This window comes from Branchiostoma floridae, chromosome 5 (assembly GCF_000003815.2).
Source record: "Branchiostoma floridae strain S238N-H82 chromosome 5, Bfl_VNyyK, whole genome shotgun sequence".
Taxonomy (NCBI): domain Eukaryota; kingdom Metazoa; phylum Chordata; class Leptocardii; order Amphioxiformes; family Branchiostomatidae; genus Branchiostoma; species Branchiostoma floridae.
Window position 1 is genome coordinate 5,901,935 of NC_049983.1, and position 16,267 is coordinate 5,918,201.

Genomic DNA, 16,267 nt, shown 5'->3' on the forward strand with positions numbered 1-16,267 from the left:
GCTGCAATAAGAACAACATGAAAACAAACAAACAAGATAAAGCAAAACAAAAGAAACTTTTGAAGACAATTTCAATCATGATGTAAAATAAGATACACATCAAAGAATACTCTACCATGGCCACCATGTACCAAAACAACTGTAAGCTTAAAATACACCGGGCAACCTGTTAGTCCTCTGTACTGAAATTCCCAAGGGAGACATGAATGAACCCCTGGTGTACATTTTACTCGTAGCCACTGAAGGCAGACTGTTATGAAAACACAATGATGTATTTAAATCGATAACCCGTTGGTTTGTAAGCTTATTTGTAAGTTTTTGAAATGCCCCATGTTTCAGAATGTCCAATATTTTGCCACTACTGACATTTAACGTTAGTTCACCTTTATCCGCAGGGTGCCCTATATCCGTTGTATTCAAAATTTGGATGTTCAGGGATATCAAGTCGACAGACGACGGTTTCAAATTGCAATTTTTCTTAAATACTGCAGTTTGAAACCACGATCCGTCCACTTGATATCCCTGAATACCCCACTTTTAAGTACTACTGATAAAGGTTACTTCGCGGATAAAGATGAAGTAACGTTACATTTTCTGCAGACAGTGAATGTGCATCAAGTGACCTTACAACAAAAAGCACTAGGACTTTACAGTGCTGAACAAGGGCCTGACATGACAATTGACACTTGTAAAGAAACCAGAACTTACCTTCTCAGAAACAACCAAGTCGTCTTCTGCTGTCCCCTTTTTCAGGCTGTTGATTGTCCTTCAGTAAAGAGAGAGAAACATTGTTTAAGAATATCAGAACCAAAACACACATATCTCTCGCTGGTGCAGAAAACGATATCTTCCATGCATTGCTCTCATGTTCAACTCATCTATCCGTCTACGTAGGCCAGTTTCTTTGTAATGTATTCCAAATGCGAGACCAGATTAACCCTATCCAGACGGGGTGGGGGGTGGGGTGGGGTGATAATGATGATTAAATTTTAATTAAAAGGATAATGAGTTTCATTAAAATGATAATGAGTTTCATACCATTGCAAAGAAAATCACACTGCTTTCTATTGCTATATAATATATTGAAATTGGTGCAGAAACAATGGAAATATGTTAACCAAAGTTGATATTCCAAAGTTTTTGTGCCAAATTTAGATACAGATACAGATACAGTGTGCCCTTATTGATAGTAAACTATGTATAAATATTACATATTGATGTACAGTACTTACTTTTCCTGGTCCTGTTCTTCTTCATCCTTTTTGCTGAAGAGTTCAGAAAAAAATGTGAAAAGGTATTATGATCATTAATAATTGAAAAAAATACAAGAAAAACGACAAATGCTTTTCTGGCACTATTAAAAACATTTAATTACATCATCATCATCCAGGCGTGCTGGTTGCACGGATCATTTAATTACAGAATGACTATTCGATTATGTTTTTGTTAATTGATGAAAATAATTTCAAACACTTGATTTTCCAGCAACTGTAATTTATAACCACTCCATTTTTACCCCCTCAAGAAAGAACAATTGTGCTAATTGAACTATGATGTTGACCATATATTTTGTTTCCATGTTTTGACAAAAAGAAAACGTCTCTCACCTGAAAAATCGCCCAGCAAGGGCTCGCGGCCCCACCCACTTTCGTTGCAAAAGATCTATGAGGATTGGCTGAATAAGAAAATGGAATGTTAATAAGAAAACAAGAAACAGCATCAAAACAAAACAAACAAAATGGGACCATTCAGTTTCCTTTAAAGGGGCATTCCACTCCAGAAGGGGGTGGTGTTTTCCAATAGATAATGTGTCAATGAATACATAATCAGCCGAATTTTGTGGAAATCACCTTGGGATAAATTACGCGATGTGTGTTTTGTAAAACAATATGACACTCACTAAACCCATGCAGACCCTACCAATGCATTCCCTATACGTGTAGACAGTTCCTTTATCGTGAATAAGTTCAATTGTTTACAAGATATCAAAGAACACATAACAAGATGTATATTTCTTAGCGCCCCTGAAATTAGCTTTGTAACCTTACCTAAAAATTTTGCATTGTATTCAACCATAGAATTAATTCAATTAGCGGGTACTTGGGGAGTTTAGTAGAAGACTGAATGCTTTTGAGGCACGTGGAGCAACTGGGTACTTTATCGTATGATGTGAAGTAGTATGTATTTATTAATTCCTAAAATGTATATCTATCGGCAAATAACACTCCCATGTGGAGTGGAATGCCCCTTTAAGTTGGTTATTGGACATATGATTTTTTTTAAATCATAAAAATGTATCTGGAGCTCATGATGAATACAGAGGGAAGGGAAGAAAACTTATCAAATTTTGTTCCTATATTCACTTCCATGTTAATATTCAAGTTCAGCATATTATTTTCAAAATCTGACAACAACAAAAATTGCACCGGCATGACTCAAGTATACATAAATTAAGCGAGAGGAAGTCGAATGTCCTAGAATAGATTAGACGCATATCTGCATATATTATTTATAGATGTGTATGATTGTTTCCATTGTTACCTATACATGTATATGATCCTTACCATGTGTGACCTGTACTTAGCCCAGTGGGGCAAAAATGTGCAATAAAGGTCTTCATTCATTAATCATTTGTTCGCATAGCTCTTACGAGGTAAATTTTTGAATTAGGCCACATCATGTAACTAAAAAATGATATTTTCTGAAAATTCTTTTCTTGCAGTAAAACTTTTTTTTTTCAAATAGTGAATTTCAATTTCTAAATTGCATTAAGATTATTCAATGAATGTTTTCTTTCAACGGACTACAAAAATAAAGTGCACTTCTAGTAGATTTTACCTGCAACACTGAATCGAAGAAGTATGGAACATACTGAAATTGTTCAGGAACCATCATTTTATACTTAATAGGTATAAACAACAGTCAATGCAGCTAATAACAATCCACATGCGCCTATAGCTATACCATAGGATATTCATGTATAAAACCTAGTACATAGTGCAGGTTATATATAGCTGCAGATAGACACCAGACCCAGCATCAATTTTACCTGTACTATCCGGCATATGCAGGTGGTATTTCGAGCCCTTCAAATTACAGAAACAACACGGTACAATTCATCGTGGTGTTAAAACTCTAACGTTATTTACAGGATAAAAAAAAAAAAAACAGAAAACCTACCGTGATCTTGTTCCCAACCTCTAAGTCGTCAAGCATTTTCTTCTTCGTCTTCCAGTCGAACTTTGTAGTCGCCATTGTTTGACTTCTTCTCATGAAATAGATGACTGTAACGCCTACAGATGTCATTAAATGTCAATGAAAACGGTCTTTAGCATTTATAATTAGTTTATGAATCTTCTAATGTTTTAGAAAGAAATACATAGTTGTATATCATAGCTGCCGCTTAAGAAAATATTCTGTCTTTGTCCTTGATAACCTTGGTGACTTTGACCTTGTTCTATCCAGCCTCCGTAAAAACAGAAACTTTTCAACAACAAAAACAACAACTTTTCCGGTGCAATTCACACAAAAACTCCCGTTTTACATCTCCCAAATGCCCCTCTCTGTGTTAGGAAAAATGATGCGTAAAATCTGACCATGACTTTGAGATTTTTCATGAATATTTGGTTGAATTTTGAGCTACAAACGGAGGGAGTAAAAAATCCCCACCTGTGCCTTTAGCACTGGCTAGCTGTCATAGGTGTAAATAGAACCCGTCTCCATGACAACGGGAACAAACATGGCGGATCGAAGGCTTAGGAGGAATGAACTTGAAAATCAAGCGTTGAACTTGCAAAAATTGTGCTCAAACTGCATAGTTTCTAGACGCCTTGATCCACATTCAAGCCTGCTTCTTGTTTTTAATTATATCTTTGGAAAAATCCTATTCCAATTGATCAGATAACATTAAAGTTGTATTTTAATGCCTTTTTTTGTCCCGGTCATTCCTGTATGGCTTACGGCGGATGAGTACAGTTGTGGCAACCAGGTTGCGGACGGGACTAACTGTTGTGAAAAATGAAGCGGATCGTGTAGACTATTCGGCCCAAGATGTACTCAATATCCAATATCTGTCTTGTAATAATGGCCTAATTAACTTGATCACTGATCGACAACAGGCGCTATAATTTCCTTGATTAATGCCAGCAGTTCGGTACTATTTTATGTCGCGGATGAATGTATAAAACGCATCCCTGTAAACTACTCCAAGGCCACAGCAAGTCAATTTTATGGATGACATCCTCTGCAGACTAAAAAAAAGTGAGATAGGGCGAAAAAAAAAGATGGGTAAAAAATATACGCAATAAAAATGGTAAAAAAAATTGAAGCAATGAAACATGGCATCACAGCCAAATATTCATTTCCTGTATTCAAGACGTGATCTAGTGTAGTAAAAGTGACACTAGTGTGGTATACTGGTAACGTTATCACTTGCCAACATGGCAACTATATTCATAGCTTCCATATTGGTGTAACTTTTACAACTATCTATAACTAGTTTCACTTCTATAACAGTCATGGCTACCTGTCTAGTTTTACCTCCACAAGTACAATTATTATAGCCTGGAATCCAGCCGTATTGTGCTTTGGTCGCTCCCCTGAGGTACGCTTTCCGCACAGGAAGCAGAGCGACCAAAGCACAACACGGCTGGAGTCCAGGCTACAATTATTAGCCTACAACACAACATATTTGCCCATTTGGACGCTTTCTCGTCATGTTGAAGATCTCCGCTTTTTCTGAAAGCAGGCGAAAATTAACGCGCGCGCTGATGTCATCCATACAATTTGCCTAGCAAGTTGTTAGTAACCTACAGGGATTTTTACGTCAGACCGATTTTGTTGAAACTGCTCCTTACAGCCAGCGAGAGATTGTGTAAACACGGGCTACTGCGGCCTTATGTTGGACGCAGGGGCGTTATAGATTTGATTATGCCCGCAGCTGACGGATGGAGGAAGGATATGCTAATTAAGTAATACAATCCGTCATGCTTTAAACACGTGGACACCAAACAAACTTCATTCTGCAACGGCCTGAGTTGACCCAACACCTTACTTTAACGTTACGCGATTTCATAGTGTGCCCAAGTTTTTTCTCCACATCCAATTCTTGTTGGACCCTAGGTGTGGATTTTTTCAGAGGCTCCAGTTGCGGTAAGTGATTGTTATAGCCCACCGTTTTTGGCATCACGGTAGACTTACTAGTCTCTACCAGACTCCCGCCTGGTCGATAGTAATAGGGAAATTTGGCTAGGTTAGGAATAAAAGTCTAGTTACTTGCTTACTTTGCTTATGGCAGACTAGTAGGAGTTCATTGGCGGCCTAGGAGTGAACTGACCGACCGCTAGCTGGATAGACTACAAAAGACTGACTACAAATCCTTGGCAACTTATTTGTCGCTTTTTGGCCAAATTCTTCTTTTTTTTATTCAGCTGACACGTCTGCTTGGAGACTAAGATATAACGTTGCCTTTGTCTATTTGATCGGAAACATTCTTTGGCAATTTTACACGTATGGCTATGAGCTGGCCTGAGTTATCTGATTAATCGTTACTTATGTATGTAACGTTATGTATGGAAGGGTTCGTTATAATTGTGTTACCATACGTACATGTAGACGTGAAGAGACCTGAGCGAAGTTCAGCGGTTGGGAGAATAACCCCTTGGATGTGATCCTAAATCTGACCCGTCAATGGTGTTTATTCATTCCCTTCGTACACATTACCCTGTGAGAAACTAGTGTCCATTCATGATTTTGTTTCTTATGCAGACGGTAAGTCTTTCACGCAAGTAGTATCGTAGAGCCAAACAAGTCAGATTGTACGAAAGCCCATAGCGACACGTGTGTATGAAGTGTGTATACAGTGCACACGCTGGTGTATGAAGAGTGTGAGCAGTGCAAACGCGCTGGTGTTCGCAGTGTGTGATCGGTGCACAAGCTGACCAGTGTGTTACCTTTCTAGTCTCTTGTTGTTTCTGTCCTCATCAGTTTGCAGGGATCGAAATACTTTTTTATTGCTACATGCAAAATTGCAAGTTGGCAAAAATTTTACGTGCAATTTAAAATATTTACATGCAAAATACAACTAGTCTATACTGCAACGTTCTAGCCACCATCCATCATTCTGTACTTTGGTGGAATGTTGCTGCTCTGGATGGATAAGAATTTTGCCCATTCTGTCACTGTTAATGGACTAAAATTGGCACATGAAAATAAAGACAGAACTGCAAATTTTGGAAAGATATCCACATAATCAGCATGTTAGTTTGCAGCAAAGCCGAAGTTGATTGTTTATAACACCTACTGACAACCGGTGATGATCCCCGTCAGACAAAGGCATCGTGGCCTCAGTATAGGCCATGTATTTTCAACATGCAAGATTGCAAGTTCAGAAAATTTTTACATGCAAATCTCAAAACTTATGTGCAAATTGCAACTTAAGTATGTCTATTTCGAACCCTGCTTTGACACCCACAACTTTAACCTGAGGTATCCCAAGTGTTATACCCACATGTGGTGTGTGAAAGACGGCTGTGGGTTCTGCGTCATTGTGCTGGGCCGACCTTTTTGCGAACAAGTCTGACGTACGGATTATTCCTGTGAGTAACGTTAAATAGTCTACTTACACCTGGTAGCAGCTGCCATTCATTCATTCATCCATCCACTCATTTGTTTATTCATTTATCAATCCATTCGCTTTTTTGATATCTAACAGCTGCTTTACGAATATATAAAACTCCAAAGTAGATTTTGGCGGCTGCTAAGTACAACTAATCTTTGTAACCTTTTCTGCTAATAACTTAAAATGCAATATTCTGTTATTAGCAAAAAATAATTTTGAACAATACATCATAAAGGTAATAATTCACATAGACAGCAACTGAAAACGATGAGTTGCTTCTTCGCTAAATTGGTATCACTTAAGAAATTGTGAGTAGACTTAACAGTGATTCCTTAAATCGGCTCAGTTTACATGTTCTTGTTACTTAACATTATCTTTACTAGAGTCTATTGTCCAAACTTTAAACCATCTAAAAAATGAAACATGTCTCCTTTTACGTAAAGATAGAAAATACAACAGGTCGTTTTTCAACATGAATAATTTGAAACAATGTGATTTCAGGTACCACAAGAATAGGGAGGCCAAAGTCAAATGTTCCTGGGCAGCATTTTGAAGAAACTTCACCACCAAGTGCAGAAGGCAAGAAGAAGAAGAGGAAGAAGCAGAGAGGGAAAATCGGAGTGGCACAAAGAAGACAAAGAGGACATGAGACAGACAGACAATGGACAGGCTGTGACTTTACCAGACGTGACGGTAGAAGTGGACGACACAGGTGACATTGCGATTGACAGTGTTGTAGACGACTTACGAAAAACTTAATGTGACAGTACTGTAGACGACACGGACAAAACTGAAGACAAATGTGACATTACTGTAGACGACACGGAGAAAACTGAAGACAAATGTGACATTACTGTAGACGACACGGACAAAACTGAAAACGGCACATATGCATGCGACATGGCTGTAGACGACACAGACAAAACTGAGCAATGCACAAGCGACATCAATGACATCGAACAGAAAAACACCAAAGACCGAGCGGGGAGGTAAAGTGCCCGCACACACGTCCGGGCATGTTTCCGTGCACTAAGTCCTAATGCTGCCATTTGCATGTTGTTGTAAGACAGCAGAAGACTAAACTTTCAGTCAACAAATGTATGCTCTTACTGTGTGCCAAGAAGGCTTTCATGAGTTTGAGTGACTAGAATAAACGCCCCATGTGTATGGACTATGCAGGGACAGGTGTGTTTAGTTTTGTGGGTGTTCAGCACCAAGGACAGGTATGCTCACTTTTGTGTTTGGTGTTCAGCGCCAGGGACATTTTTTTTTTTACCTTGTGGATGTGTTTTCAGCACAGGTATCTTATCTGTGACTGCGTTACCTAGCTACAAACCACAAGATGATAATCCGTTTTAAGTGAAAATAAATCATTTGCCATGCAAACTGTATCTAACTGGTGATATAAAGGCACAACGCCTGATACGAATGCAGTGAAACAAAACATCAATACTAATTCTAATTCCTTGCAAAGAATCCAAAGTTTCACGGCAGTTGGTTGCAAGGATATTCTTTCCCTTTGTTAGGCATATTCGGCAAAGTATCGGGTTACAGGAGGCCAATATTTTGCTAACCGCAACATGTTTAAAGATAAACAAAATGATATTGACGTGAGAATCTCTTCTTAATAAAATGAAATTAGCCACTTTATATATTTTGAATGTTGGCATTTTAAGATAAATGGCCGACTTTCGGGAAATTTGCTCCTAAAGCCGATTATTTTCTGGTTTTTATGGAAGCGCTTTACTTTCACAAACATTTGATAAGATTGGCTCCGACCACCATGGCAACATGTTGTGTCTCTATATGTAGATCAACAGCATATAACTCGAGTAGATGAGTATGGATTTTCATGGTATTTTGAGTAGCGGTTGCGGAAAGGAAGGTCGAGTTCGAAAATGGTTTGGGCATTTTCCGTCGGCACTGTAGCGGACCGAGTGTGTGTCTGTGTGTGTGCGTTTGTTTGCCGACAGCATAACTCGATGTACTTGTGGCGCTTCAGTTTAGGATGTAGGGTGTGAATTTCAATTTCAAACTACATTTGTTGGACCAGTTCGGCCGAGATCTAAAAAAAAACGGAGCCCGGCCTTACAAAACGAAAAATAAAAATGTACACCAAGAAATAAACACAAATCATGCCCATGACTTTCCTTTTTACATTTTGTGTATTATAGTGCCGTTCCCTTGTTTAGTTATCCTTTTTAGAAGATTTTGCCCCTACAGTTAACGTTCCAGAGCAACATGCTAAGGAGCCCGAATATGCACCACGTATTCCTTACGTTACAAGCTATCTGCCACCAAAACAGCAAGACCATAGCATGTCCAGATCAAAAGATACGAAAAACGGAATTCTACTGCAGTACATATGATAACAGAGCACAACACAACTGTTTTAGTTTGCCTATGCTTGCCAATCGCAGTTAATCTGAACATATGATAATTATACTGTATCTTATAACTGACAAACACGAGTAAAGCCTACCCTGTGTCATTCACATTCACCGGTAGCAGCTCATTACACCCATAGTATAATATCATATAATATAATGCAGGAAGCGTTTTGACGTTCGTTACGTCTCTTTGCGTCAAGGTGGTACCTCACTGCACTTTGGGCACCGTTGTGGCGCTGTGGGGTCCGTTCACTGCGTTTTGTAATTTTCTCCGATGTTTTGTAATTTGAATGTTGCGTATAATACGAAAAAAAGGATGACTTAGAAGACAACAAAATACACAAAACGTAAGACAATTCGTTCTTTATCTCTGGATTTCGTTGAGTATCTTTCGAACCCCGCAGTGCCAGTGCCGCAAATGCCCCAAATGCAGTGAGATACCATCTTCACCCAGACAGTACGCCTTAAATGTAGGTGGTGCGAAGTTTCATCTTATGGTATTCGCGGACAAGCATGGGCTTGTATTTATCGGAGCCGTCCAGACACTTCAGCTGCACGTCGGAGTCGGCTTTGGCGAAGAAGGCGATGGAGCGGCGGCCCTTCCCCCGGCCTTCCGCCGTCTCTGGGATGTTCACCCGGTATTTCTGCAGTCGATTACAAAACAAAGGTCCGTTATGATTTCATTCTCATTTTCTTTGACACAGCCAGTAACACGCCAGGTTTGTACTGAAGAGCACAAGTTGCTTATCCAAACAAATTTATTTGATCAACTCACACCGAGAAGGATGCCTTTCATGATCGGATACGTGTATTTTTATGTGCTCGAGATGTGGCTCCCCTCAAACACGGAATCTCCGTTAAACGTCCTATCCAAGGGATGTGTGAAGTATGGAAAGTCGTGTAAAGTGCAATTCGCAAGGGCACAAGGTCGGCGGCATATCATTATGGATTTGAACCCAGGACCTTTGGGTTACGGGCCAAACACCCTGCCGTTGTGCCACACGACCCTACGATGAGTGAAGTTCACTTACAGTGGACACCAGCTTGTCGGCCGTCCACCACTGTAACATGTCGCCGATGTTGACCACCACAGTGCCCGGGATGGGTGGGGCTAGGACATAATTGTCGCCCTCAGTGCAAACCTTTGAAACATAGAAATAAGAATTAATTATGTTCCTTTAACTTTTTATGGGTTTGCAACAGGCATTATATAAAGCTGTCCACATGAAAATTCTATTCGGTAGCCTGGTATCCATTCTTTTTTTTTTCTATTTGCTTTTGGACAGACGGGGACGATGTGGCACTGCACTCAAGTTTTTGCAACTTATATTAACAGTGCCACATACACGGTACAGACAGAAGGTAAAGGTAGTCTTTTACCTCACCCATTTTTTTTACACCTGGGTGAAGAGAGGAAGGTCGTGTACAGTGCCTTTCCCAGGGGCACAACGCCGGAGCGGGACACGGTGGGGATCGAACTCAGAACCTCTAGGTTCCGAGCCGAACGCTCTACCAGTTACGCCACGCCCGACGCCACAAAGGTATCCAAAGGTATCCATTCTTAATCTAGCTCCAGTCCGCTACATAAGTCACTTCCCTTCAAGCTTGCGTTAAGCTAAGGGCACAACCCGCGCGCCGTACGTGCAAATACGTGCTGTCTAATGGAACAAGAAATCTTTTTAAAAAAGTTGTGCCTTGCCGCGTGTTAGGCATATCGTCACGAAAAAGTAGGTCAGCACTTCAAGCCCGGCAAGGCAAAATGCTGTGCCTTGGCAAAAAACACAATACAATGACTGTTTTTACTGTTTCTGAAAGAGCTAACCAAGAGGAGTAAAATGCTTTTTAGATGAAGCGAATATCTTGAAGGGTTGCTGAGATATGGCTCCACAAAGTTGCCAAAACGATGAAAATTTAAAAAATACTTTTTTTGAGGGGTGATGAAAAGGTAAGTAATTATATAAAGGCTGCAAAGCTTGTTTTATCTTATTTCCCCGTAATATGTATTACATAGAATCACTCCACAGAGTTCTGAACATTCATGGCATTTTATTATGCTTTTACACAGGGTCGAAGTATGCAGCACCCACTGGTGTCCTTTCACACAATAATTGTCATCTTACCTGTAATTCTTTAAGAAATAAGTAAGTTTGGGTTTAAAAGTTCACATTTTGAGTTACAGTCAATGGTGTTTTTTGCACCAGTTGAGTCGCATTGTAGAAGATTAAATATCATACTTCATATACTTTTGCAATGTACACAACATTATGGTATCTTATATTACCAACAATGTCACATCTATAGAATATCAGCAATATTAATTGCCTTATAACAAGGTCAACTTGGTCAAGGTGAAAGGTGTGTGAATATGTCGCATTATTTTCATGTTGAGTCATGATGTTACATTGTATCAACAGTACAACTTTACACTTAGATAATAAAATATAGAAGACAGATGTTTGTACTAATAAGAGATAAAATATCAATAGGTAGACATTGTGTAAACACTAAATTATTAGGACAAGTTCAACATTTTTCAAGGTCAAAGGCTCAGTCTTCAGGATACATACAATCGACACAGATTTCTTTGATGTACTTGCAGGTACATGAACTTCTCCTTATTTAATCAATACTATAAATAGTATAATGCAATGTAAACTACTTTTTACAAAAACAACAGGCTTACTTATCATTTTCTGTGGTTACTGGTAGCAACAGTATCCTTTAACAAACTTAATGCTAATAGCACTGGCTGCACAACTTGTCAACATTATGTTTGACCTCTACCATTCAATATCTCCGTTCCGCTCTCCAGTCTTATATCTATTCAGCTACATCTGGTACTTGGTGCAATCTACACTCCACCTGAAAAACAAAATTATTTGAGTTTCATGATTAACATGTCTACGATCATGGTGATAATGTTCTTCCATCTGAGGGGATGACGACCTACTCCAGTACCACGTCTGATGTTCATCTACATCATCATCTTTCTTATGACTTATGACTTCTTTCTTTCTTGTGACGAAAGATTCAGAATGATCCAATAATGAAATGAAGAATTCAATAAAGAAAGAAAGGCAAGTTGGGGTAAGGAATAGATTAACTTATTATCATTGATTAAGTAGATAAATACCTGCAACAAGATGGAAGGAGGTAAGTGTCACTGTTTCTGAGCCATCTTCTGCGACTGAACCTCAGTACCAACTGTGACAACCTCGCCCGGTTGGTAGGAACCTGGCTGATAGTAGAGACAAGAGTATAATATTGCAGGTAAGTACAGATTTATGATTTTTGCTACACCAGAAAAACCCTTGGCACAATCTGACAAAGAATACACAATCTGGTTGCACGAATTTTTCACGTTGACAAAAATGCCATTAGTGTTTTGAAAAATTTGGGCATAGGTTACCCGGCTGACCCCTATCAGGGGGCACGGTGCCTCAAGTTCAACAAGTGAAAAAAATTCAAAATGGTATTTTAGTCTTGGAACGAGGCAAGGAATGATTCACACCAACAGTAACGATGACATTGAAAATACAATTGAAATTTTCTTAAAAATTGGGCATAGGTACCTCAAGTTACCATGGTGCCTCAAGTTCAACAAGTGAAAAAAAATACTAGTAGTACACAACAGGCCAATCAATGATCCATATGTAAAATATGCTAAAGAAAGCAATAAACTAAGAATAATTAATAAGAAATAATTACTAAGAAACATTTTACATACATGTAAGTTTCATGACTCAAACATGGATAAAGAAACACTGCATAGACCACGTTAATCAGCCTCATTACTCATAATGGGTACCTACTGGCTGGCAAAATACACCTGGTGGTGGTGATAGAAATTATATTGCTGGGATTGACTTGAGAAAAAATTGTTCAAAAGCACATTTTCTTCAACATGCCCCCCTCCCCCAAACACTACAAATTGTATCAAGTATAATATTTTACCTTGAAATTCTTCATCCATTGCGTCAAAAAAGGTTCTATTTGTGCCGCTTAGGTCACATATCCTCCGTTTCTGAGGGGCAGGCGGCCCAAAATTTGGCGCGTTTGGATCGGGCGGCGCGGTGTATGCTAGAAACATGCCGATGACCGGAAGTGTGGAACGACGATCTGAAGCCCCGGCCTCCCCGCTTACGGCGCGCCGTTTTCACCGGCGAATTTCTGGCGTTTTAAACAATTTACAAGCAAAAGAAAAACATCACAAGAAAGAGAAACTTATATCCTTTATTTTGATGGGTAAATTTGCCTCTAGAACCGGATAGTTTTTGTACCGCGGGTGTGGGAAGATGGTAGTAAATTTACGGATCGCCGTACGGCAGAGGGTTTTCGTGGTAGCGTTGGAATACCTAGTCAAACGTTCTTGAGACGTTTCGATGACGTCATGCCTACTTATATATTCAGGTGCAATGCATTGGTCTAAATAGGCATTTATTTCATCTTTATGAATAGGTAATGCAATTTATTATGCGGGATAATTCACTTGATTATATTTTACTCCAATGTATCTGAAATATTACCATACGAACGCTTCATTCATTCGATACAACCAGATGTTAAGAGGCTTTCAGTACCGACCACAACAGTTATCAAATGCGTAAAAGGGAGGTATAAAGCTTGACGGGGATGTACTGTTGGTCGCCTAAGCCGTAAGTTTGTCCACGAGAAAGATAACTGGGAAGGGCCTTTGGAAGGGCCTTTGGAAGGGCTGGGTTAACATTGCTTGAACCATTGAACCATTGAACCGTTGAACCATTGAACCATTGAACCGTTGAACCAAGAAAATAGTGGCCACAAAGCCATGCCGCTGGCGCGGCAAGGCAAAAAGTTCTTTCTAACAGTTCGTCCATATGAAAAATTCTATTCGGTAGCCTGTGGTCCATTCTTATTCAATCTTGCGACGTCTACATTGTAACAGAGTCACTGATTTGCCGTACCTCGAGCCCAGGTCTGTCCTGGAATAGCAGGGTGACGCAGCCTATGTCTGTGTGCTCCGCACACCGTAGCTGGTTCTCCTTGACAACTTCCGGATCCGGTATTGGCGGGTAACGCGTGGACCTCAGGCTGGTTCCGTTGGGGCCTGTCCCCATGTGCTTGAACATGTCCAAGAAGCCGGCAACCTGTTGTAATATTCCGTGTGTTTATACCCCCTCACATTAAGCGAAAATCGATCTGACGACGAGTCTGCGAGCTCTAAATTACGAGGAGGCATGACCAAGAAATGTCAGAGTTCCCCCCTTCCCGTCATGGTCATGCCTCCTCGTAATTTGGAGCTCACAGACTCGTCGTCCGATCGATTTTCGCCTAATGTGAGGGGGGGTATAAGTACAACAACGATGCTGTATTCACTACATCCTACTTCATTCATCTAATACCCCTGTCACATTATCCACGACCCTCGGGCGTATCGCTGGAAGGTCGGCCGATTTTAAGATCGACATAGGGTTGCGCGTATTTTTCACCTGAAAACCGTCCCTGTCACATATAAGCCATACTTTGTACCTTGTGCAATTGTTGTGCAATAAAGTTATTATTATAAGCGAGGCTCGGCCTATTGTCGCAGACACGTCGTCCGATCGATTTTCGCGAAATGTGACAGGGGTATTTAGACAAGGAATTGTTTATGATACATATAACTTGTTTAACATTTTCACAATCACAAAAAAAAACATGAGAAGTTGAATCCAACAGAATTTAGAAGATTGTAATTCTTGTGCTAGCTTGACAATGTATTTGTGTATCTGTAAATTATTGTGACCAAGCTGTCGTGGGCACTGTTGTGACCTGTACTCAACCCAGTGTGTGTATACGTATACATGTATGTACAATAAAGTATGTTCTATCTGCATGCCTCAAATGGTGTCAATCAATCGTTCCTTTCTACAGTTATCTGCTTTGGAATGTATTGACAAAAACGCACCTGCAGTTACAAAATTAAGTGTTAGGGGGCTGAAACTTACCCCACTTTGTCATGACGCTGAAAGCTATCTACCACCTAAATGTCAAGACCATATCTTGGGACAAATATTGAAAAATTACTTTGATCGATTATTCTCATTAATTATGCAAATGTATATTTTGCATACCCAGTTTTACATTTTGTACATCACTAGTGTCACTTCTACAAATACAATCAACGCTACTACACGATATATTTTCCCATTTTCGACACGAGAAAAATTCTTTTTTTTTAAGATAAGGCGAAAATTAATGAGCGCGATGAAGTCATCTATAAACTTTACTTGCTGTGGCCTAAAATGTGTTCATTACGTACCTCGATCCCTAGGCCTCTGGCGACCAGCTCCATCACCCTGAAAGTGAGGCTCTTACACGCGCCGTAGAAGTTCAGACATGTTTCTTCAAACTCCGGGACTTCGTACGGCCAAGACTGGTAAAAAGTATTTTTTCAAATGTGAGCATGTTATTAAATACAATATGAACAGGCTACATACGTTGGAGGACAGCGACGTTGAGTTTTTTTCTGGATCCTTGAACTGAGGATCTCCATCAAAATTCCTTGCTTCTACATTTTGTATATCTACTCTCATTGATAAACCTCTTACTTCAATTAGCTATTGAAAAACGATTACCCTAATTGATTATGTCCGAAGCCAATAGGTACACATGTTTACGCTATGTAAGTGATCGTCGTTGAAAGGACATTCACTGAAAGGGAAATAAGACAATAAGTCTTATATTCATGAATTTATAGCATCAATTTTTATAGAAGTAGAATTGTGTATTTCTCTATTTTGCACAGGAGCCAAATTTGTGAAGTACGCATTATAGGGACATATAGCATACACAATACAAAGCATACAATGTCTAAAATGCAATTACAATAGCAACTAATTATATCGTTAATATATGAAGACTAGTGTTTCGACTTGCTTATTATTACGGTCACATTTCCAAACCGGGGCCCGGTCGGGATGTTTGCGGGAATGAAAAATAAAAAAAAGTTTATCAAGGACTATACACAAATTATGCTGATGACAATTTTTTTTTTACATTCTGTGTGTTCTGTTGTCTTTTATATGATAGTTTTCTCTCCGAAAAGCTGCCCAAATGTGACTGTATTGATTACCCCGTAACGCCATTCCCCCGTACGGCTGACTATAAAAAAAGACAGAGAGAAAAAAGAGCCGTAGCACAATTAACAATTTAAAAGGCATTGCACCTCGTCTCAAGCAGTGCTTTCGACGTTCACTCGTGTAGAGGCGGAAGGATACTAACCTCATCTTCAATGAGT

General features: G+C 39.5%; 2 protein-coding genes and 1 long non-coding RNA gene across 4 annotated transcripts in view; all 3 read right to left on the minus strand.

Moving 5' to 3' along the window:
* Nucleotides 1-3,894, minus strand: part of LOC118416688 — a 5,214-nt gene extending 1,320 nt beyond the window's left edge. Inside the window, exons 1-5 of one of the 2 annotated variants that reach the window (XM_035821877.1) lie at nt 3,670-3,894; nt 3,181-3,293; nt 1,608-1,675; nt 1,233-1,265; nt 709-766 (exon numbers count right to left, since the gene is read on the minus strand). In XM_035821877.1, coding sequence (XP_035677770.1) covers nt 709-766; nt 1,233-1,265; nt 1,608-1,675; nt 3,181-3,273 — 252 coding nt within the window. In that variant the 5' untranslated portion in view covers nt 3,274-3,293; nt 3,670-3,894. Of the gene's footprint in view, nt 1-535; nt 767-1,232; nt 1,266-1,607; nt 1,676-3,180; nt 3,294-3,669 lie in introns of those variants that run through there. The other variant, XM_035821876.1, reaches the window with a different exon arrangement.
* A 5,491-nt stretch (nt 3,895-9,385) lies between these two features.
* On the minus strand, nt 9,386-14,125 carry LOC118416492 (2-oxoglutarate-Fe(II) type oxidoreductase ppzD-like). The gene is made up of 3 exons (XM_035821615.1): nt 13,953-14,125; nt 10,041-10,151; nt 9,386-9,653 (listed from the first exon to the last, which is right to left on the minus strand). Exons 1-3 carry the CDS (start codon nt 14,115-14,117, stop codon nt 9,474-9,476), a joined length of 456 nt encoding a protein of 151 aa, XP_035677508.1. The 5' UTR covers nt 14,118-14,125; the 3' UTR covers nt 9,386-9,473.
* LOC118416494 lies at nt 11,649-13,254 on the minus strand. The gene is made up of 3 exons (XR_004831212.1): nt 12,964-13,254; nt 12,143-12,247; nt 11,649-11,871 (listed from the first exon to the last, which is right to left on the minus strand). It is a non-coding gene; the product is annotated as an uncharacterized LOC118416494 (long non-coding RNA).
* Nucleotides 14,126-16,267: the final 2,142 nt, after the last annotated feature.